General features: G+C 42.3%; 1 protein-coding gene across 8 annotated transcripts in view; it reads left to right on the top strand.

The window, feature by feature from the left end:
• GNB1L (G protein subunit beta 1 like) overlaps positions 1–22,926 on the top strand; it is a 51,646-nt gene extending 28,720 nt beyond the window's left edge. For 7 of the 8 annotated variants that reach the window (XM_018916554.3, XM_018916552.3, XM_018916553.3 and 4 more), the window contains 4 exons: positions 795–957; positions 4,668–4,766; positions 9,486–9,701; positions 14,336–22,926. In XM_018916554.3, coding sequence (XP_018772099.2) covers positions 795–957; positions 4,668–4,766; positions 9,486–9,701; positions 14,336–14,602 — 745 coding nt within the window. In that variant the 3' untranslated portion in view covers positions 14,603–22,926. The remainder of the gene's footprint in view (positions 1–794; positions 958–4,667; positions 4,767–9,485; positions 9,702–14,335) is intronic. The other variant, XM_050980770.1, reaches the window with a different exon arrangement.
• The last annotated feature ends 1,072 nt before the right edge of the window (positions 22,927–23,998 follow it).

Here is a 23,998-nt window from a genome sequence, read left to right as displayed (position 1 = left end):
CGCTCTGTCTGCCTGGGAGCAGCACAAAAGCACAAAAGCCTCTGGGACGGGGCTGTGCCGAGCAGTCCGTGGGAGCTGCGCTCGTACCTCGGGTGCAGCTGCTGCTGCTCTCTGGCCTTGGGTGTTGCAGCCACAGCGTTTCCTCGAGCAATCGCTGCCAGTCTCTCTCTGTTGTGTCTCCCCACGTGCACGGTCCTAGGAGCCCTCTGTGCCCGTGGCTGTGAGAAGTTGACCACTGAATAACTGTCACTTTTTATTTACCTCTGATGAGGTCTTGTCTTGCTGTTTGTCCTTCCGCTGTCAACACATGACATTTCCATTTCATTGCTAGTCTGAATGAGCGTTACATGTGTAAATCTTGGGATACTTTTGTTTCCTTTTAAATTAGATCTAATCAATTATAAAATGTAAGTATTTTTTTACTGTGTATATATTCAACTGCTCATAAGAATTTATAAATATATTCTCACATATAAATAGCACAACTCAGCCTGATCAAGTCTCTCTGCTCAACAAAACAAACCGCGATTGCAGTGTATCTGACTGGCTCCCAAGGTCTCCCCTTCCAGGGACAGTTGAACCTCTTGGCCTGTTCCACAACTGGCAGAAGGGTGGTGGTCTCGGGAACATTGAACTCCCCCACATTTCATAAAACACTCAATTAACGCCCCCACAGAAGCTGTTCGATGTTTGGTCCTTTACTGTCTGTTAAAGACCCAGTTCAAGTTACTGCCCTGCAGGCAGCCAGGCTTCCACAGACTGCAGCTCATGGATAACTTGTTTTACTGTAACAGTCAGGGGCGAGACCAGAGGATCTGCTTGTGGGATTTAGCAGAGGGACGGACTTCAGTGACGGATTCTGTCTTCACGGAGCATGTGGGATTCTGCAGATGCTCTCTGTTACAGGTGGCGCAGGGACGCTGGCTAATGGCCATGGCAGCCAGAAGCCTGGAGGAGGTAGGAAGTGTCTCTTTCTCTGTGCTTGAGAGGTTGCTTTTGGTACTGAAATGACATAGTTCAGAAGGGGAAACATCTGTGCCATTGAATTCTCTGCTCAAGAGCAGGCAGCACAATAAACTTTTGGGGGTTTTAATCACTAATTTTACTGCCACAAGGATGACTGAATTATATAACTCATGCTTTAATAACAAGGATACCACCCCAAGATTTGTCTAGCGTTTAAGTATTTGCAGCTGCTGGTGATCTTGACATGCAGGAGTTTTGAAAACTCTTCTGGTGCTGCTGAATACTGGGAACAAGAGTCCTTCTGGGGAACTAATGGTCCGCAGGTCTGTCCTCAGATGGAGGAGCTTATATTCCATCTGAAGCTGAATCGGGTTCGGCAAGAAGAGGGAGGTGCGGGTAATTTGTAATGCAATACGTGGTCTTTCACCCGAGGCTAATTCCTTACCTGGAACTGGGGCTGGAAATGGTTGAAGTACTATTACCAGCCAGAGGTTTGCTCTGTGTGAGATAATTGCCGGGTCCATTTCAGTTCCTGCTGGGTGCGTCCACATCTAATGCCACTATCGCAGCACTCACTGACTTGTTGCTTTGTTGGCAATGTCCAGTTCTGCTTTGTAGAAATTAGAGTTTTGTTTTCTACAACGGACTGTTCGAGGATATCACACAAAAATAATACCAAATACTTGACATCAAAATACCAAAATTATGAAGGAAGAAAAAAGTGGCATAAATATGAAATGAAATACAGTAGCTAAATGCAAATGGCTGATGAGCGTAAAACTTCACATGGTTTTCTGGACTATAGGTTGTGTATCTTAAAACTGAAATTTGCATATTTTATACATGAAATAATAAGTGCCTGTATTGCAAGAAAATGTGATCTTTTTATTAAACAGAAGTTAAGCATATTTTTAAGTACTTTGTTGACTCACAGCCAGAATGTTCACCCTTTTACAGAACTATATATGCCTGCGGACACAGACACTGCACCAGTAAATACAACCATTCTAAGTCCCATACCTTGTTCTGATCAAACAAAGAACTCCCTCCATTTTAAAGCAGTGCTCAATAATACTTAAGTTAAACAAAATTGACAAGTGCATTCTCATGTCAGTCAGAGAAGTCCTGCTAATGAAGAATTAAATAATCAACTGACCCAAACAGAAGACATTTACGCCGGTGTCGCTTACAACTCATCTCTGTTTTATTCTCATTTGTTTGCTTGGGCCCTGCAAGAGGAGAATGATTTGCAATCTCCTGAGGTAGAAGAGTTCCACACACTCTGTGTGTGAACCTTTGCATTAGAACTGTGTCATGTTTCAAAAAATTCACATAAGCTCCCATAATATATAGTGCTTCCAAACAGGCAGCACTGTGTGAGACACAGTACATTTGCAGCTTATGATTAAAATTAAGACTTAATAAGTGTTTATGCTTGGCTGGTGTCCAAAAAAAGACTAATTTTGTCTTGAAGGAGGTTCAGTCCATAAATAATGAGATCTGAACAGGCATTTATTTGTTCATGATTGCATTTAAATCACCAATTATGAGTTACATGCACTTTTCTTGCCAATTTGCCAGAAACATGTTAAAAGCTTTATTAATGTGAAAAAGAGAAAGGGTGTGTTTCCTTGTGGCCAGTTTTAGCCACCCAGGAACACTATTAACCTCAGGCAAAGGCAAATCTTTCTCCTATTAAGCAAAACCAGTATAAACACGGAACTTCAAGTTTTAGGTTACAGTTGTCAAAATATGTGAAATAGTATTTATTTCTAAGGCTCAGTTGCCTTTAATGCAGACAGTCTCTGGAACTGTCAATCCAGCTCAAGCAGCAGGTCATGCCTGCCTGCCTTCTGCACAAAGCTTTTCTCATTGTTTTTCTTTGGCCTTTGCAAGCCCAACTGTAGCCCTTGTACCAGTTCATCTGTTTTTAGTCAAGGTAAAGCAAAGAAGGTTTGGTTTTTTTCTTTTAACCTGCAGAAGTGAATTTATCACAGCACACTTACCCTTCTTTATTACATAAAAGTTGCAGTTTTGGTCTTGCCTAGGAGGCAATGCCCTTTGGAGAGACAGTGATGAAAGAGGCAAGATGAGGGCAGGTCATCTCCATATTTATAGCCTGTTTCCTGCCACAGCTAACTTGGTCATTATGTTGATAGCAAGAAAGTTGACAAGAGAAAAGCATCTTTTGTTAAGAGTGAAGCTCCAAAGAACCAGAATTCCCAGATGATCAAACTTTGGTCTGTTCCCAGGTTTGGTCTGCAGACTAGATGGCTCTTGGCTGTAGTCACTATTCCTCAAATCTGGAAAACAGTTTCCTGCTCTATTGCTCAGTGGCTTTTGAAAGTGTTCTGTATGTTATGTGCAGTACACTGTACTCACAATCTTAGAGTGCAGCTGGCTTTTGGCAGGCTGGCTGACAGCCTCTAGAAATAGGAAGATGTTCTGGCAAGCTTTGAACTAAAGGTATGGGATTAGAAAGCCATCACAGCTGCCGTGGTCTTGATTGATGGTTCCCAGAGGAGCCATATTTGTGTAATACCTCATCTCAGATGCTTAAGGAAATTCGCACGACTGGGGCTGTCCAACAGTTCTGTTGGGCTCTTGCACATTCTGGAAGAGCCTAGAGTGGCTGGTGATGCTGGATTTATCAAATGTTTCAAGTAGTTTAATTTTACCACATAATGCCAACCATTGTTTATTTAATTAGAAGAAAAGATCACCTTGTTGATTAAGTATGCATGTGAGAAACAGCAACGTTCCTGGCAGCAGGTTTTTGATACTCAAGAGCTTCTGTTTCTCTAGAGTTCCAGGCTTGAGAACCAGCCCAGGGCTGAGGCACTGCCATGTCAATCAAGAGTCTCAAAATCTTCCAGTACCAAAACTATAAAGGCAGACTCCCCTGATCTTGCCTGCCATCATCCTGAGGTGGAAATGAGCTACTTTCTTGGCAGAGGAACAACTTGCCCAATGTTAAAACAAAAGGAAAAAAAATGAAACCCACACAAACCAGGTCCATGATTCATTACCATCAGAGCAAGCAACAATGGAAGCTGCTCTGAAGAGAGAGCAGGTGTTTAACACAGTATATTCTGACCCTGCTTTAGACAGGGTCAGACAGGGTTGTGTTAGGAATACTTGTGTGCAGACGTGGCTGCAACTGGCCTTAGCTGGTAATTGTGGGGTTACGATTTGTTAGTGCAGTCAGCAGTAAATAAAAAATCCCCTTTGCATGTACACACTGCCTATATTTCCATGCAAGCTCTGTGTTACCACAGCAGCACAGAGGAGAGAGTGTGACTGTTCACAGGTGAATACAGCCAAAAAATTAGCAACAGAGCTGGAAAAAGGGGAAAGAAAGCAGGAGGGGAGTATTCAGATTAAGCAGTCTGCAGTATTATCTGCTGTGTGCACAATGTCATCCACTGTTTGAAAAGAAGGCTGTAATTAAATAGCAGAGTGGAAGAAGAGGATGTGTTCACTCTAGCAGTTTTGTCTGGTCTTTCCTAAAACAATGCATTTCTTTAGCTAGCTGTAGATTCCCCTTACAGCTCCAACTCAGCATGCATTCCTCCGTTTCCTCCAGACAGTTTTTACTGGAAGAGCTTATACTAACTTTAATCACCTTAAAAGACTTGTGTTTTTAACAGCAGAATTTTGACCTGGAGCCTGACCAACTCCTGTTGTTTTCCTGATGTCAGGTTCAGATTTTGGAGCTGCCATCCAAGACGTCAGTCTGTACCTTGAAACCAGAGGTGGGTGCCAAGCTGGGCATGCCCATGTGTCTGAAGTTATGGCAGGTAAGGCAAGAGCGCCTGCTAATTGTGAAATGTTTTCCCTGTGATTCATTTTATATGAAGCACATGAATCTTTCTTCACTTGGATTTTGATTTATAATCAAACCAATCAAGTAATTATACTATTAAAGGGGGGAAAGATTTGTGAACATCCTTAATGTAACTTTCAGAGCTTTCCAAGCTTTAATGGAAGATTTGCAAATGCTCAAGGAAAGCTTTGTATCCTTAGGATAGATACAGTTTTTGCATCAATCAAGAGGAAAATGAGTGACTTACCAAAGCCAGTTGTTTGATATGGTTTCTCACTGCATTAAGACTGATGAGAAATGTTTGGGTTGCTTAAAAACAGTGATTTTAATGGCAGATTCCATTCACTGCAGTGCCCTCAGGATGAGGAAACACTCTATGAACATTTCTATTCCAGACATACAATAGGAACAAAATATTTATGGTGGTACTGACTACAGACAAAAAGGTAAATAAGAGTAGTTAGTGAAAAAAACCACACATTTGCAAAATATATAGCAAATAATGTTTATGGGCTGCCAACAGTGAGCACAAGTAATACAGAAAGGTAGCAGTAGAGGGAGGAAGGAGTTCAGGTGATTGGCTTGAAATCTCCAGAGAATTGGTGGCAAAGCTGATTCCTATGTAAATCCCTGACAACACACTGCTACAGATCTACAGGACCAACTGAGCAGATGCCACGGGTGTAATTCCTGCAGGCTCCTTGAAACATTTGTGTTGGTTTTGGTTGAAAATATTATCAATCAAAGTGAGCCCTCAGTGTCTTCACCCAAGACCCTGAACTGACTGAAATCTAGAGAAATTCAGTTGCTGACTTCAGACAAAAGCCAAGAGAGGCCACAGTTGAAGTTCCATGTAATTAAAAACTAGGGAAAAAAAAAATTAAATAGGCTGATTGGGCTTTTGTTAAACAAAGTGCCTCCTAAAAATGCAATTAGTGTTTAGTGCTTGACTAAATAAATGGGTCTTTCTGTCTCCTCAAAAACTTTTATTAAGATGGTGATAACTGTGGAAATGTTCAGTGTTGAAAATTTTTCTTGCCTGTATAAGAAGTCCTCTGTCTTGCCATATTTTCTACATGCATTAATATTGATATTCCTCTAGGAAGCAGAGCAGGTGCAAAGTCTTAATTTTATATAGTTTTTTATTTTGTTGCCAGTGGGGATAAAGCAGAGGACTGGGAACTGGGAGAGCTAAATAATTCCATTCAAATTCTGACTTTGAGAACTCACCATAACTTCCTAGACTGCACCAGGCAAGTATAGATAATCTCTTAGAGTCTCACAGCTGTATTTGCTCTTTTACAAATATGTGCAACTTGGTTTAGAGGCATGAGGAAGAGGATACCCTTAGGGAAATAATTGCATGTGGTGTACCAAAGTGATGCTCTGCATTCTGTTCTGTGGTTGCACTGGAAGTGGCTCTCTGAGTAACCCTGTAACCATAAACCAGGAGAACACGAGCTCACCCAGCTGCACCCCTTCCTGAACAGAGGCCCTCCAGGATTTCTTTGTACACGGCCGTGTTGGGCAATACAGACATACCCGGCAGATGAGCACTCCCAGCCCAGCACTCAGGGGTTGCCTAAGAGACTATTTGATGTTGCTTATGGCACAGAAAATTAACAAGTTGAAACAGAAGCTGACAGGGAGAGCCCCATAAAGGTCTGAAGGAAGAGTGCTTGAGGTGGTTGGCCAGTGAGAGTTTGGGGGCTGCAGCCAGGTACCATCATATTTTTCTGCAGTTCAGGTAAACTGCCAGCAGCAGTGTGAATGAGAAACTTTATTATAGAGCAGAAAGCAACTGAGGTTAGGCTTGTAGATTAAGCCTCACTGGCTTCTCCTAAGCAGTCAAAAAGCTTGCAGCTATTTATTTTGTTCTTTTGAGCACTTTCCCCCCTTATTTTTCTAGGTTTGTCCTTAAAGATATTCTTTGTTTTGAAGATTCCTGTTCTTAAATACATTGTCCCTTCAGTTTCACACCTTCTTGCTATTACTAATTGGGTGGAGTAGGATTTGTAGGAGTAAGGATAGTCTTCCCTTAAATTTTTTGCACTCCTTGGGGAAGGCATCATATTGCATAATGGTGCAAACAAAATAATTCAACAAGAATAATACATGTCGAAACTGGAAATACCGAGTTATTACTTTATATAAACTATTGCAATTATTCCTGTTGAGTTGACAGCAGATCACCTTTTCTTCCTTCCTTGACAATTATCCAAATGCAACAACAAAATGTTCTGCTTAGGAAGAGCAATGATTTATAATTTAATTTTTCTACTGAAACAGAACATGAATGCTGAGACTTCTCTCCAGCAGTGTCTGTTATTGGGAATTGAAATAGGCCATTGTGAAGCACTGCTTGGTGAGTCCAGGCTCAGACCAAGAGCTCCAGTGATCTTTCAATAACTTCTATTGTTCTAGTTCATGTACCCATTGAAATATTACACTTCATATGGCTAGGAAACTTAGGAAGAAGTAGTGTGGGAGACCTACTTTTCATAGGAAACAGGACTTGGTTTTAAGCCATACCAATCGTAGGTCTCACTTACAAATTACTGTTTTTCACAGCTAAAGTGCAGTCCCCACAGCAAAAAAACAGAAAGGGTTTTGCTTGGCATTCCCAAAATGCTGAGCACTCACCTGCCTCTGCCATCTGCACAAGAGTGAGGAGCTCCTGTGGAAGCCACCATCCCGCTTGGAGGAGGGAGAGGAGCTGATGTGTTTTCACTGCCTGATGACAGCTACAACTTCTGTGAAAGCCCAGCTCTGAGGGAGTCTTGTGCTCATAGAAGAGCAGCACAAATAATTGTGGGGGCTTTTTATGCTTAAACTGAGGGTTTTCTTTAAACTTAAAAGTACCTATCAAATACTTAGTTTTGCTTTGAAGATTTTACCCTTTATTAAATACAAATAAAATCTGGAATGCTCATTCAGATTTTTTAAAACATTTTTTGATATCTGGTATCCAAAACCAGATATTCTTCATCCAAAATACCTGATGAGTTAACATCAATTCGCATGTATCTGATGCAATGTATGAATCAAGGTATTCATTGCTCTGATGTTATATTATTTTACCAAATCAAAATTTTGACAGAAAAATTGTTCGTAATTCTGGGCACTGTGAGAAACCTGCTTTGTGGGCCTTTCTAGCCAGAGCATGTCCCTACCTTTTCAAAGGAAAAAGGATCTTAAAGGAAGGAAGGCAGCTCCTCCAAGGTCCCAGGTGTGGACAGACCCATTCAGAAGGATGATATAGGGGATTTCCTAAAGTTACAAGGATTTCCCCTTGGTTTCCTTCTTTTAAGGAGCAGTGTTGTTCCCTGCTTATTGAGCTCTATTCCTCAGACACTTTTCTAGGCTGAGGAAGTACATGAGGCTGGTACTCAGAAGTTGTGTAGCTCAGACCACCCATCTCTTTTTAGTTTAACTCCCCCCAGAGCACAGAATAACCAGTGGGAGAAGAGTCTGGACCATTAGTAGAGGCAGTGAGCCTTTGGCCACTACAGGTTTGTATCATGACACTGACAGCTAGCGAGTTTGACCTCATTCAATAATTTGATACTGGTAAAAATTAGTTCTTTATGCCCTTTATCTAAATTGAATGCTGAGCAAACAAATCCTGTAGGAGCAGACAGTACTTGGAAATATCTGCATACCCTGTTGGATACATTTCTTAGATGTGCCTACATGAGGTGATAATAATCCCAGTGTCTATTTTAATATTTCTTCTCCTATTAAAGAAATAACTGGCATTAACAGATGCCGTTGTTTTCGTTGCTTTTCACTGGGGATTTGCATCTTCACTCTCGGAACCAGGTACTGCTTACAGGATCATTAGTCTTTTGGCTGGAGCAATGATGAATATTTTCCTTAAGTGTGACATGTAATCCAGTAATGTTCCCTTCTTTGAGTTATTTCAGAGGCTTAAATAAATTAGGTGTCTGCCCAGGGTGCCCTGCCCTTTGGCCTGTGACATCATTAATCAAAATAGCTTTCAATTGGTTACAGTGGGACTCGGCGCCCATTAACCCCTTGGTGACTGACCCAGCGGTTCCTGCTGGGAGGTTCAGTGTTTACCTTCAAGCACTGTGGGGTACTTGGGCAGGCAGTCCCTCTGTGCAGCCCTGCACCTGGCAGTGTGGAACTGGAATCCCCGAGCATGGCACTTCTCAATGCCCACACAGGCTTGTATTGCTTGAGAGTAACTCAGCTGCTCTGTGGAATTTTTTCTATGAAGTGCAAAGTTCAGACCTTGAAGTAAAGCTCCTGAAAATTTCAGTCAGGCTCTTTTCAGTTGTTATAGAGGGCAATAGTTTGGATTTTCAGAGAGAAATTTTCTCCCTCTATATGTGTGTGTGTGTGCGTGTGTGTGTGTGTATATATATATATGTGTGTGTGTGTGTGTGTGTGTGTATGTGTATGTATATGTTAAATATCTATAATATATATAACATTTAGAATTTGATATGTAGATATAAAACCTGTAAGTGCATATTACCTAGTAATGCTTTCTGTAAGTGGATGGAATATCAAAATTTGACATTCAGATATCTAAACTTCTTTTCACTTCTACACCAGCCAGCATTTTAATTTATTCTCTTGGTGCTTGGACTAAAACCTACACAGGGATGGTAATTTTCTTAACAGACTATTTACTTCTCAAACAATTTTATTTTTCCTTAATCAGCTCAGCTGTGGTTCACAGCCTGTGCTTCTGGCTGGCTATGAAGATGGATCAGTTGTCCTCTGGAATGTGTCAACGGGAAAAGCGTTGAGCCGACTCACTTGCCACCAGGAGCCAGTGATGAGCCTTGACTTTGACTCAGAGAAGGCCAAGGGGATCTCAGGCTCATCTGAAAAGGTGCTTAGCATCTGGAGCCTCAATGAGCAACAGAACCTCCAGGTCAGGATCACTGGCCCTCTAGTGTCATTTATCCCACTTTGCACTAACAGTTTGATAGACTAAAAAAATATTTAGTCATGAAGAGGAGTTGTTGCAGATCTCTAGCTAATTAATCACAGACTGGTTAGAATGTCTGTGCTATGTGACTAGACTTAGCAAAAGATGGTGAGGATTTAAAAAAAAAGGGAAAAACCCTCTCTCACATGTTTCTGGTTTTACCAAAGTTGCAACAGTCACACAGGCCTAGCATTACTCAAGCCATTGCCTCTGTATCTTCATTTATCACATTGGTGGTATCCAGCTCTCGGAATGTCCTAAACATTATAAATGAGTTATAAAAATGAGAAACAAAGGATTGCTTTTCCAAAGGTTCTGCTTGAATGGCTATAACGAGCTTTCCACTGTGGGAAAGACAGAAGTATTCCATTAAATACTTCTCAAACAGAAAGAGTAGGAGTAGCCCAGCTAGCACCAAGAGGACATGACGTTTAGGCACCCAGCTTCATTTGGCACCTACAGGGCCCAGCCAGAGACACAAAATCAAGCAATTGGCTGCCCCAGTTCATGTCTGAGCTGTGGTGCTGTGAATGGCTGAGTTAGAAGGAGGTTGTGTAATCCCCAGCTCAGGCTGTGCTAGGGAATGGCCATAAATAATGCTTTCATCTAGACAACTTTAGCAAGTGTTCCAACAGTGCCAAGGCGTTAAGTACAATCTGGAAATGTAGGTGTGGAAATAAAGTGCAAAAAGGCTCATGAAAATTAAAATGGCCCAGTCTCTCCACTGCTGGGTGCTTTAACCTTTCTAAAGTGGCAGCTGTCCCATGGACAATGGAGAGGGCCTGAATCAGCCCCTGTGTGCCCATGTCATCCTTGAGAAGAATCTCCTGGATACACCAGTTCAAGGGACAACAATAATTGCTGTTCCACCTTGCAGCTTTTAAGGAGTTACTTTTTTAAGTAGTACAGCAAGTTGATGCTGTTTTCTGAATGGTGCTACAGGAAGAAAAGGACATGCTGGGACATCCTGTGGTAACTTCTCACCTGGGGACATTGTAAATGTGTGAAATCTATGAGGCATCACCACAGCACCTGCATGTCTGGGGTGACAGGGCAGGGCAAACACATCCAATCCCGGTGAAGTTTGGAGGACATGGCACTCACTGAGGAGGCGGCTGAACCTTCATACACAATACAACACAACTTGAAAGAGGCACTCTACACTCTGAATTGTCTTGGTTTGGGTTTGCTTGGTTTTTGGTCCTGTTTCCCCTGCCCTTGCCCAGCCTCCCCCTGCTTGTCTCCATCTGCACCAGGTGTCCTTAACTCGGACAAGGGGAGGGAAGGTGAGCAATCCCAGTAAGAAACTTGGTATTGAGACTCTTTCTCTAAGGTAAAGGTGACAGAAACCTGACATCATGACAGGCTTCTTAAATTTTCAGATACTCTGGTGGTGGAGAGAAAGCTGTTCTTTCATATTAATTATAGCAAAACTTTTTTTCCTAAAATAAAATATTGTTCTTTACAGCACATTTCACTTAGGAGTTAATGGTATGCAGGGCTACAGGTACAACTTGCAGGAGAAACAGTTGTTCACCTGAAATATTGCAAGTATTGTTTTTCACAAGATATTCCCATTCCCAGGGGATGTAAGATTAGCTACACCTTCAGCACCTCACACTGAGAGATAGAAGGTTGCCTCAGAAGAAATTTAAATGCCAAGTATTATAAGCTACAAGCAATGTTCCTGTGCTTCATGGGAGCACGAATGCCCTAAAAACATGCATCCTTCATATGAGCACTAGAGATTGTCAAAGACATAGATTAGGTTTTTTTCCACTATTGCATTAATAATATGAACCAGATGGGGATTTTTTTCCCTGACATTCCAGGTACCTGAGGTAATGGTAGATGTTGGAAAGCCACTCAGTGGCACATTATTTTTATTCTAAAAGGTTTTAATAAGTAACTGTGGTGCACAGCTATCTGCCGTTGGAGAGGGAGTGATGCAATGATGGTACTGAGCTCTGTTTTAAGTGGCAGTGTTCCAGTGTGTCAATGAATAGATGATGAAGGTAACTGCAGAGTTTATTGCTATGAGGAAAGTTTGTATTGTCTCCTACAGGAAAGTTGCTGAATTCATCACTGTCAGCAAATGATAGGATTGGTTGTGAGCCTTTTGATTTGGATGAGATAGTGTAATTATGTGATGATGTTTGTGGCAGAATGTAGGAGGTAAACAGCTTCTGCAGGTGAATAAACAAAGCAGAACTAAGAAATCTGATAACCACAGAATCTTCTTTTTATATGACAAGAGAAAAAATCCTGTAAGCTGTACTGTAAGTTTTGTTGGTTTGGTTGCTGAGGCTTTTCCCCCACATGCTGAAGCATAGTCTGCTGCTATTTTGGTTATTTTCCTAATAAGCAGAGGTCTTAAAGACATGCTTTGGTTGTAGATGCAAGTGTCCTTGAATGTGACTGGCTGAAAGCAGCTCACCTGTTTTTACCTCTTTGTTTTCTTAATTACAAGCTGGTTTTCTGGTTAGGAAATTTTGTTGGTATTGGACTGCTGTAGTTATTGACTTACTGTAGTAAGTCCTGGGATGGTACAAATCCTGGCAGTAGGATTACACCTGGTTGCATATACCTTGAGCAAGTTTTCTCCTTTGTGTTGTTTTTCTCTCTCACTCTTGTATTTGCAGATCATGCATAAATGCCCACTGTTCCCTCATGTTCCATAGCCAACAGGCATCACCATTGCAGGCTTCCTTTTCAAGTTGTAGCTTGCTGAGGACATGCCATTTCTCCAGTCACCCTGCTTGTGCTGTATGCATCTTGCCCACATAATTGACATTAATGATGGGAGCACCACGCCTGGGATTGGTTATAGCCATTAGCCAATAATCTCAGATGGGAGTAAGACCCATCCTACATTTGCCAGGCTGGTGATGTAAGGAATAAATCTTTCCCTTGCCAGGAAATTTACACCAACAAAAATTCCACTGAGGCCATGCTGCATTAGGCCTACCCTGGGGAGTTTGGAGCACATGTACTAACAAAAAGCACAGGTTGTACAGTAGCAGCCCCACCAAGAGGCCCCCATTTAGCCTGCTATTTCTCATTTGGCTTTAGCTGTTCTCTGTTCTGAATTCGTTGCAGACACATTCTTCAGGTCATCTTTGAAAAAGAAATGTACAGAGCATGTAAGAAGCATGTCACGTTTCATTCAGCCTTTTGTCTATGAACTGCACAGCTCTTGCTGTTTGAGTAGGTAGCTGGGTAGTTCTTACATAGTTGCAAAATAATTGCTTGCGGCTTTGTGCCTGTAAGGTTCCAAGATGTGTTCAGCTGCATCTGAAACCAACTTTGACCAACATTTCTGGAGTTTTCTACATCCAGTATAAAGGTTAAAATTATCTGCAATAACATCTCTTTATAACCCTGCATCATGGAATGTCCTTCAAGGAGGAAACCTCCTCAGGTGTGATGTACTTGGCAGTCCCTTCCTGCCTCAGACAAACAGGAAACACCACACAGTGAATTAAAACAGGCACTGGATGATATTAAGCTTTGGTACAGGATAGCTACAGACTCAGGCTTAAGGAGACAGTGGCATTAACGTGTTGTTTCCAGTGGTACTTCTAAATAACAGCAGTTCAGGGCCAGCTTTATAAGCCAAATGTGTTTTCCCCATTTTGACAGAAGCTGAGCTGTTCCTGTACAAACACACACACACACTCTTGTGTGCATATTTCACAGGTGTTTCAGAGGCAGATTGCTCACTCACACAGGTACCTGAGGTGAGAACAGCAAAGGTGTGTTACTTTAAGCTTTGTGCCTCAACAAACATGTCAGTGAAGCAAAAACTTTTCACTCCAGGGGCTAAGTCCTGTGCAGCCCCAGTGCCTTCTGAAGGAAGCCAAATGCCTCCCAATTGAATTGTGCTCCTCTGTGCCCCAGTAGTCTCCAAACAGTAACAAAAGGCTTCCAAGACTGAAATCAATAACTTGGCCATAATCCCCTCCTTGGATTTGGTGTAAATAGAAGTCTCTTGGGAAGGAGTACTAGAAATACAGATTTCCTGACACTGTAACCCAATTCCTGGAAGCATTCCTTTCTCAAGACTGAGGTAAATGCTACAACAGCTTATTGGGGGTTTTGTGAGGGGCCACAGTAGTAGAAATGAGTAGCAGGTAGCTTAAGCATCAGCTCAGAAGGGTCTCAGCCTGGGAATTCTTCTGCAAAGAAGCAGAGAAAATATATGGCCTTAGCTCTGAACGTTTTAGCTCATACAAGAATAGCTGGAAGAAAAGGGCAAAGCTGTACTCAAAACCTCAATTCAGAGCTTCACTTGTGACAGAATATATATAGCTTTAAATGCAAAATAAACTAAAAGCATACAAGAGTTTGGTTTATTTTGTGAAAATTGCTCTGGAAATGGGAGGCTCAAGTTAAGGTGTTTTCTGTCTCTGTCTATTGTTGCTCTCACCAAGCACCATCCACCACATGGTGAAAAGCTCCACGGTCCCTGTGTGACACTGGTGTGTTGGGTGGGCACAACACCTGCTAAAGTACCGAAAGATCCCTTTTTCTTCTGTTTTGAACAACTTGAGCTCATTTGTAACTTTTTCCCAAAGGTTTACAAAACACACGAACTTGTCAATGCTGGCATATCTGATATCACCATCCGTCCAGACAAGAAGATTTTGGCAACAGCAGGGTGGGATCATCGCATCAGGATCTTTGGGTGGAAAAAGCTGAAGCCCTTAGCAGTGCTGGACTATCACACAGCAACCGTCCACTGCGTGTCCTTCTCAGATCACAGCAGCCCCCCGGACAGACTGCTGGCAGCTGGCTCCAAAGATCAGCGCATCAGTGTCTGGTCCATATATGCTCAGACATGACACATCCTGCACTGCCATGGACTAGGAAAACAGGACTGATGAAGCAATTCCTAGCGCTGTAATTCAAACGTGCATGTGGGGAACTGGTAGAATCTGTCTCAAGGCTGAAGTGAGAGTCCTAGGTTAATTCTTATGCTGCTTGTTTAAGCTATAAATTTTTTCTTACATAGAGGAAAATGGATTTTTAAAGTTCATAACAAGCAGAGCAAGGTCAGTCACAAACAGAGACCAAAGTTGCTTTGGGTTCTGCTACAGGTTTTGCAACACCTTTCCTTTGGCAGGTTGCTGACAAAACTTGTGCCAATATCTTTTGTAAAAATGGACTGGAATCCCTCAAACTGCAGTGGGGGCAGAATATGTCTGTTTGTAAGTCATTTATGTATCCAAGAATCTGAATCAGTGTAAAACATCACTCTTCCTTGAAAATTTATACCCATTAAACCACCTCCAGTGGTTTCTCATTGTCAGTTACTTTTTCTTCCCCGCAACTGAAAGGCTATCAGAACACCCTTGATTTGTTCACACTTCTGTCAGTTTCTAACTTAAACCAACAGCCAGGAATGTGACTAGGGATGGCCTTCGGCATTTATGAATTTCATTATGTCTCCTGTCACCTCAAGCCTCACAATTAATCACAAGAAAGAAAGGAAAAAAAACTTCCCCAACATTGCACTGCAAAGCTATGTAAAGCCTTTTACAGAGCCAGTGCTAAATCCTTTCCATAGACTGATGAGCTGAAGGATTTAAACTCGACAATCCAATTAGCGCCCTTCTCCTTGGAGAGTCAGGGCTGAGTTTTCAGCGTGGAAAGTCGGGAATTCAGCTGCACAGCTCCCATTAACATTTAGGGGAATCACATGGGTAAATCCTTATCCACCCAGTGCAAATGGTTCCATTAACTTGTCATTTCTACAGTCATGGAAACTGAAATTCATTCATGAAAGTTTTTTTGTTTGCCTCACAAAGCAGCATTTGCATTCTTCTAAAGCATATTAGACACACACCAGTGTGCTGAGAGCCAGGGTACTGCTGGATTCCATCACAAAGCTGCAGTGACAACTGTGTCCAGGCTGTACACTGTTGATACTTTATTGGAAATAATTGTTTCTGCTCTGTAGAGAGGTGGAAATCAAAGAAAAAGTGACCAAAAGTGAACAGCAACATCAAAGACTTTGAAAATTATTTCAAGAAAAACACACATGCAAATTAAGGTTTGGGTCTGTTATCCAGCTGTGCCTTGCAGACAGAGAATATTGCTGGATTGAAAGCCTTAAGCACCCAGCCTGACGTTCTTTACATTAAAACACAGAACCAGGATACTTGTGCTGCCAGGCTTTTCTAACTAAAACGTGGCCATACACATTTTAGAGTGTAGTGACACTTTAAATAATGCATTTCTTTGATTATTTCTTTACTACTCAGTAGCTGCTTGGAGGATCACATTGCAGTTGAAAGTTAAAGCCTAATTTTGAGTGATCCCGAGTCAAGGGGAGGTGATGGTGTTCATTACATCTACCAGACAGAGTTGCACTTCTCCACCCATTATCCACCTCCCACACAGAAGAGGAGCTGCCCCCACTGTGCAAGCAGCTCCAGCCTCAGCCTTGTGGAACGAGATGCAGTCACCTTCCACAAACCTGCTGCTGGAAGAAATCTTTTCTTTTGCTCTTTTTTCCCTTTCTCAAAGTAGGTCAGAATTGACACAAAGAAACAAATAAATAAAGAGAGAATGTGTTGTTGCATGTGGTTTGGGGGCCTGTCCTAGGGAGTTTGCACAGAGATTTCCTTTTGCCTGTGCTGTCTGGTACAACACCACACGTGGCCCAGAAGGTGGCCCAGCATTCCTCCTCCATGGCAGCAAACAGCAGCCTGCACTGTTGGGCAGTTTCCACAGAAGTGAGCTGAGGGTTTAATGCTCATCCAGCAGGAAAGGAAATCCAGGGCTCACCCATCTTGGGCAAATGGTTAAGTGTAAGAAACAATTTTTGATGCAAATACTCTGGCACTGGAACAGTGGCACCCCTCTGGAATGAAGGATTAATGCCCCATGCCTCACTGAGAGCATTATTAGATCAGAGGCTGAAAGTTAGGAATTAAGTGTATTTTCTCTGAAAATTGCCATTTACTGTCAGCATCTGTATCTAAAGATTACTGGGTGCTTTCATCTAAATTACTACCTTTTGCTGAGAGTTAAATATTTATGTTTGTCTGATTAGGTAGATTTAAAAACAAACTTAGTCATGCAAGTACAAATTGAAAATGAGGATGTGAACTGCATCTCAGACACACAAGTGAGAGTTTCATCAGCTTCAGGAGGAAGGACACAGATTGCAGGGCTGCTTGCAGGAACAGACCCATCCTTTATTTCCCATTACCAAGGCACTATCTATGTCATGCCTTTTCACAATACAATTAATTCATTAACACTACTGATTTTATCTAAACACCCAGAAAAAAGATTTTTCTTTCACATTATAGTTTCCTTGAAATGAGCAACCAGACTACACTAGTTTGATTTAGAGCTGAGCCTAAATGCTATAGTTTGATTGTGAATTACAGTCTTCTAACAGTTTACTTGCCTAAGGAACTAACCTGGACTTCCCCAAAGAAGAATGGTTTCCAACAGGAAAGACAGTCTGTATCAGTATAGGCTGTAAAACACAATTGTCTGATTATAACTGTAAAATACAGCTGATTACATCTAAGAAATTAACTTTTTTAAATTAAAAAAATAATTACAATTGTGCCATGAGCATGGTTGTCACTCAAGATTTCCACTGACTTACTAGCAGAAGGTTGTGAGCGAGGAGCCACCTTAAGGTGCTGGAGTTAGCTCTGAAATCTCACCTGCCAGAAAGGAACAGGGCTAGCCTGTACCTGGCCTAGAGGATTCAGGAGTGAAGGTGATGACAGCTAAATTATTACAAAAGGCTTTCCTCCCAAGAATCACTGTCTTTGGCACCATGAGAGGGAAGAAAGCAACCAGTAATAGAAATAAATCCCAAACACCAGCATTTGTGCAGCAATTACATGGAATATTTATCACCACTGGAATGAATGGGATCTCTGACCCTCTTAAGATTATTTGCAAATGAATCCATTAGTTACAACCCCTTTCTCTTATCAGTACACGAGCCATAAAGCACTGCAGTCCTTAGCACAGATGAACAAGGAAAGAAGAGATTGTGTTTGTATTAATGAGTGAAAAAGGAAGTAAACTGGGGGCAGGTAATGAGACAGTTGTTAAATTTAGTCCTTTAGAATGCAATAGCTACAGCAAGCCAAAGAATTACTCTGTAGCTTGACTTGAACTGTTGCAAAGGTTTCAGTTTAAAAGAGCAGATTTTTATAGTTAAGCCAATACTGGCTTCTGGACTGCTTTTCTTTTTAACATACTTAAGATGCATCTACAAAGCCAACTTGCAAATTAATAAATCTTTCCTTTAATTCAGTCTGTCAAGAACAAAGATAGAACACTGACTACTGCAGGAGCCATGTTAGTGATGTAAACCAAAGGACTGGGGATTAAACAAGGATTACTGAGTGCTAAATCAATGTGTTTCCTTTTCTGGCTGTGTGTCTGTGGTGTGAAAGTGTGGATCATTACATAAAACATGGCACATGACTGCCTGGATTGATACCAGGCGATGCTACGGCAGCGTTGAACACAAAGTTTGATGTTTAAGCATGACCATTGTGCTACCAGGAAAGTAACAGCCATGACTAAGGAGAAAGGCAAGGAGGTTTCTGCTAATCCATAATATACTGAAATTCCAGCCTGGATCCCCCTGCTATAGCTTTTCCAAGTAAACTTGGCTGTGTTCATCTATGTCCTACTCTTCTGGGGCATCCTGGAAGTTTCTTTTATAATGTGAAGGAAGCTATCCAGAATCAAGATCATACTGCAGGGTGGGGGGGAAGATGGCAATTCATGTAAGGATCTCACAGTATCAAATTAAATGAAAACAGAATCTCTCAGTTGGGAAATTTTTGTTCGCCTGATTAGTGGTCTGAACCTCAGCTGTACCTCCTATCAGCAGTGCTGTGTACTGCTTTATTCTGACCTCAGAGGAATTTGATTTGCAGTTTGGTTTGTAAGAGAAAGAGGAAGTGAGGGGGTAAATCAAAACAAAGGAGAAACTTGTTCCTCTGAGTTAGGTGATAGGAAGACTGTGGAAGGTATGAAGGGCCTTGGAGCAAACCACCAGCAGTGGCCAGATTGTTCCTGGGAGAGGGACAAGGATGGCAGGAAGAGTACCTGGCAGAACCATACAGTGATAGGTCTGACCTCGAAAACTCATACACTAACTTATTTTTGTCTCAGACATATTTCCTTTTACTTCCCCAGCATCCTTTTTTAAAGGTGTCAGCACACTAGGAAATCCTGTAGACCACAATCTACACTTCTAAATAAGCCTGTGTTCACCCAGAGGAGAGTGTATTTATTTCTGTGCTCTGAAGAGTCATAAAACCAGAAGCTGCAGTGCCACAGGGGATAGCAGTAGGAAGGACTGAGGACCTGAAGCAGCCACGTGAGAAGCAGCCAGAAGAACCACCCTGAAGTATTAAAAATTTCCTCACAGGAGAGTGACATGGCAGTGAAAAATAAATTAATTCTCAGAATTCTCTGTTACAATTTGAAGTTCTAAAAAATAAAAGGGAATAAAAAAGACTGTTTAATTTACTTGAGATTGCAGCTGTTTCCTTCTAATTCTTATTCTCAGTATACATAAACTAGGGCAGCAAAAAAACACTGAAATCCTCAGATGCTTTCTGGACCAGCTCTCTTTCCAATCAGCGGCAGGATTGATTGATCCTGATTATGTCCAGATCTCGAAATTTAGTGAGGATGTTCAGTGCTGAGCCATTACTCTGCTCCACAGCTCTGGCATCTCACACATGCAAAAGTATATTTTCCAAGCCCCTATGGCACTGCTTGCTATAAACATGTTCTGACATAGGTAGGAAGGCAGTGGGTGTGCTGGGCCTATGGAATAATTTTTAACATGACAGAGAATGTGGCTGTGGCATTTGTCCTGATGGTAATTTTAAAAATTGCTGATACTCAGTGATTCATGGATGCATTGTTTGCGTTCATAGAAAAACATCTAGGCTGCTCTTAACATAACACTTAGAGTAAGCAGTGTCTGTTCAGATTTTTTTGCCTCAGATATTTTGATGGCATGCACACCTGGCATCCTGCTAAATAAAGACATTGAGTTTTTATAGTTTTATCTCTTGAGCCCATCTGGTTTGAAGTCGTTGGCAACAAGCAGGAAAGGGAATAGAATGAAAGACAAAGATTCACTTAGTGTTTGCTGAAATAAAAGAAATGTGCAAGGCAGTGCTCAAATAGAACCAGCCTGGGAGAAGGGCTGCCTCTTCCCTTTCCAGATGATGGCTTTGTCTGCAGCCCCTCCACTCTCATGCTGGTTCTTGCTGCCCACGGTAGGAGCTCACACCCCAGACAAAGGGCAGCTGAAGCAGCCAGGCCAGAGCATCATGAAAAGGGACACCATTGCCCCCTGGAACAAGGAACAGTGAGAGCATGAAGCAAGTGGAGCAAAACGCAAACACCCACCATCCAAACTAAAACCAGTGACAAAAGCAACAGTGCTAACACCTCACACCAAGGTGCCTCTGTAAGTTTTACATGTTGTTTATTCTGGTTTTCTCTTCTTTTTTTTTCAATTTAAAGCCCAAGGACATCAGTCTGAGTCCCTGGGCACCAGTGAGGTCACTCCTGTGAAGGCAGGCACTGAGCACAGCAGGGGCACCTCAGGTGTCCTGCCCTGCCCACTGAAGCACCCACTGGTGTCCAGAAGGAGCATCAGGGAGGAGGAGGACACTGCAGGAACATATTCCCTTTCCTTCTCCATCTCCCAGAGAACACGAAAAGCTGTTCACAGCAGTGTAGAACCCAGGCTGGAGTGGATGTTGCAGTCACTCGCTCTCACAGTGCCTCTCTCACAGAGGGGGTGGGAGGCTGTCCTTTGGCAGTTCCAGTTGCACTGGGAGCAGGAGATGGAAGCTGCTCTACAACCTGGCAGATGTCACAACATGGAGCAGTGAGCCTTGAAAATGTGTAGGGCCTCTTCTATCTATGCTGCTCCACCTCCTTATAGAATTCAGTCCTAAATGAGACTTTTCTGGCTCTTGTTCTTAATCACTTTGTTCAAATTTATAATTTTAACCTAAATAGAAGTGAGTGATTTATTGTAATTATTTTGTATAGGCTGCTCTCAATAAACTTTTTTTTTTTAATCTGGAAAAACATTTAATTTCCCATATGGAAAGAACACATTTATCATACTTTACTTGGATATACTTGGCCAACTATTGCACATATATGCAAAACATATGTGACAAATTCAAGGCTGAATTTCATAAAACAGAAATGCTGTGAAATGTGATATAATAAATATATTACACAGACATATGTGGCCAATTTATAAAACTATGGTATCTTTGGTAAATTTATAATAGGTCATTTCTACTAATGGGAGGGAATGAGGGCACATTTTCTGGCATATGCAGCACACATAATACTTTGTACAGCCCTCCTGAAGGACAGTGGGCCTTTGGAGAGCAGACTTGTACATGTATATACATTGTGTATATGGGACATGTCTGTGTTTTTCAAAATTAATGTGTGTCTTCAAATCAGCTCTTCCTTTTTGCATTGATTGTGTGTGCAACATACTAGGCAGGAAAAAAAGTATCAAATACTATTCTTTGAGATTTCCAACCTTTTATACACTATCTAGATTCCCACCGACAATGGGTGTCCCACTGTAACTGCACATTTTATATGCACATGCTGAGCTCACAATAATGGCAATAACAGAAATCTTTGGGTACAGTCAGTTTCACCTAGTTTTGTCAAACACCTGTGTAAATTATATATCTGAGCAATCAATTGAATTGGAATAATTAAATGAAGAACAAAATGCTTATGTTTAGAAAAACGTTGCATCCATACACAAGTACTTGCCCCTACACATGCAGAACGGATTCTTAATAACACCAGCTTAAAGCAACGGCTGAGCCATTGCTGGCTGAGTATCCTCAAATTGTAACTCACAGGAGAATGCTCCTTCTTATTTATGCCAGAGTGTTTCAAAGGCGAAATCTTTCCTTTAACCTCCTAATCTATATTTTCCTCTCGTCGCGTATTTCCCAGCTCCGGAAGATGAAGCCCCTCTCGTTTTCCGGGCGTGCCGAATCCACCGCGTGCCATGCCCGCCTCTTCCCTCTGGAGGGAGCCGGCTCTTCATGGAGGGCCGGCCGAGGTGCACGCAGCATCTTCCTTCTCTTCCTCCTCCTCCACCGCGGCCACCGGGCAGCGATACTTGCGGGGACCCTCTGAGGTGACCCTCGGGGCACACCGGAGGTGTCCACACAAACGGCGGGGGAGGCCGAAGAACCCGCGGTCTCAACGCGCAGCAGAATTTGGTTTCACTCCATCAGGAAACCGAACAACAGAAGGCAAAGCAACCAACATATGTATGTGCACACAAACGCTCTTCTCCCACCCCCACCTTCCAGCCCAGCCGTGTTCAACAGGCTCACGGCAGCTTTTTGAGCTCTTTGGGTAATGATGCTGAAACCTGCTTTGCAGGTACTGCTGCGTTTGCTCTTCCAGCCTTCTTCAGGCAGCAGGGCTCAGCTTCTGCCCCCCAGCCCAAACCTGTGGGTGCCTGACTTGTTTCTAGCAGCTACAGAGATACCTTTACACAGGCAGAACATTACACAACCTGCTTTTCTTATTCCACACAAATCAAGGTACAACAGCTCTTTGGTGAGGGATCCAGCACCATAGGCTGAAATCCACTTGCTGGAGAGAAGGAGGAATGCTTGGCAGGAAAGGACAGTGCCCCAGCTGAGGTAGCCCTGACCCATGTAGCTCCACTAGCCATGGCTCCATGTAGAGATGCACTAGAAGCCCACAGCTCATGGGAGACCCACACTGTCCCCCAGCAGCCTGCTGCACACAGAACACCTTTCTATACCTGCTACAATCCTTGGGTCACTCTCCATCCTGCAAGCCACTGTTACACAAACTGTAGCAGGAAGCCAAAGTAATTGCTCCCCTGGCCATGCCCATGTGTACATCTGCTGGAGATTGACTGAAGAGATGCCAACACCTCAGGATGCTGAGAGGCAGCTGCTGAGGACTACCTGCACAGTTCCAGCCAGAGAGTTATAGGGGCTCCCTGAAGAGAAGGAAAGACTAAAAAACACCTATGAAATGTGTAAAGAGTGTGCATGAACACTGCAAACACACAGGAGTTTCATCCTGATGCTTCTATCCTACACTGAATTTAGTCAATTTCCTTAGCAAGGACAGGATAAAATGAACTGCAAAAAGCCATTTCTGAAAACTGGAGCTATCCCCAGTGTTTGGGTTAAGTGATTAAGCAAAGGCCACCCTTGTTCCACCTGTGTGGAACAAGGAACTAATCCTGGATTTATCCACTGAGCTAGGTGATGTGGTTTACAGACCTCAGAAGCAATCACTGAACTCAGACTGTACCTCTTGAAAGTAGAGCTAGATGGCTAATTTATAGAATATAAATATATATTTTCCCTATTTGGAAAAGACAAATGATGCTTGTAACCTCCACACTTCGGCCTGTTTTACAGACACTTCATGTGTAAGTGCTTTGTGTAACTTGAGGTAACCACAAGTAGAAGTATCACCTGGAAATGCAGCCACCTTCTTTCCTAGTGTGTGCCATGGGCCTTGGTCACAGCGTGGGCTGAGCGAAGTTTAACCAGACACGTAATCAAATCATCCAAAGTCATTTGTTAAATCAATCTACAATACACAGATAATGCATGGCCTATACATGATATGTCCTGACTAACAGGCTGACAGGTAATATGACATTAAAGGGTTACAAATTTTCTGTGATTTTCAAAAGGCTTCTACTGGTCAATATGCAGCATCCTGGGGTTTTGTTTATTTGAAGTGTATTTTTTACTGGGATAGAAAAATGACCCTTTTTGTTTTCCATATCTGTAACACTCCCATCCAGTGAGAGAGACATTGTTATGGAAGGAGGGACACCAGTCAAAGCCCTGAAGAATCTTGATTTAAAGATTAAAACACAACACAAACTGGACTGCTAACATGCTTCAATGTGAACATGTCTAAGCACCTTGCATGCTGATGGACTAAATGCATGGTTAGAAATACCATTTTCAGACTGTAGGCTTGACACAGCTGCATGGTCTCCTTCCCATTCAGCCTCAGGATCTCTGCAGCGGTTCTTAAGCACAGAACACAGACTGGTGATCCTGAGGGCCCTACCCACAGCTATAGTTTGAAGTTATGTGATTTTCTCTTCTTCTAACAAATATAAAATTGAAATTCCTACAGTCAAGGCAAGG

The sequence above is a fragment of the Serinus canaria genome, chromosome 15, assembly GCF_022539315.1.
Source record: "Serinus canaria isolate serCan28SL12 chromosome 15, serCan2020, whole genome shotgun sequence".
Taxonomy (NCBI): domain Eukaryota; kingdom Metazoa; phylum Chordata; class Aves; order Passeriformes; family Fringillidae; genus Serinus; species Serinus canaria.
The sequence above is the reverse complement of the archived record's forward strand: the minus strand, read 5'-3'. Positions and strand labels throughout refer to the sequence as shown.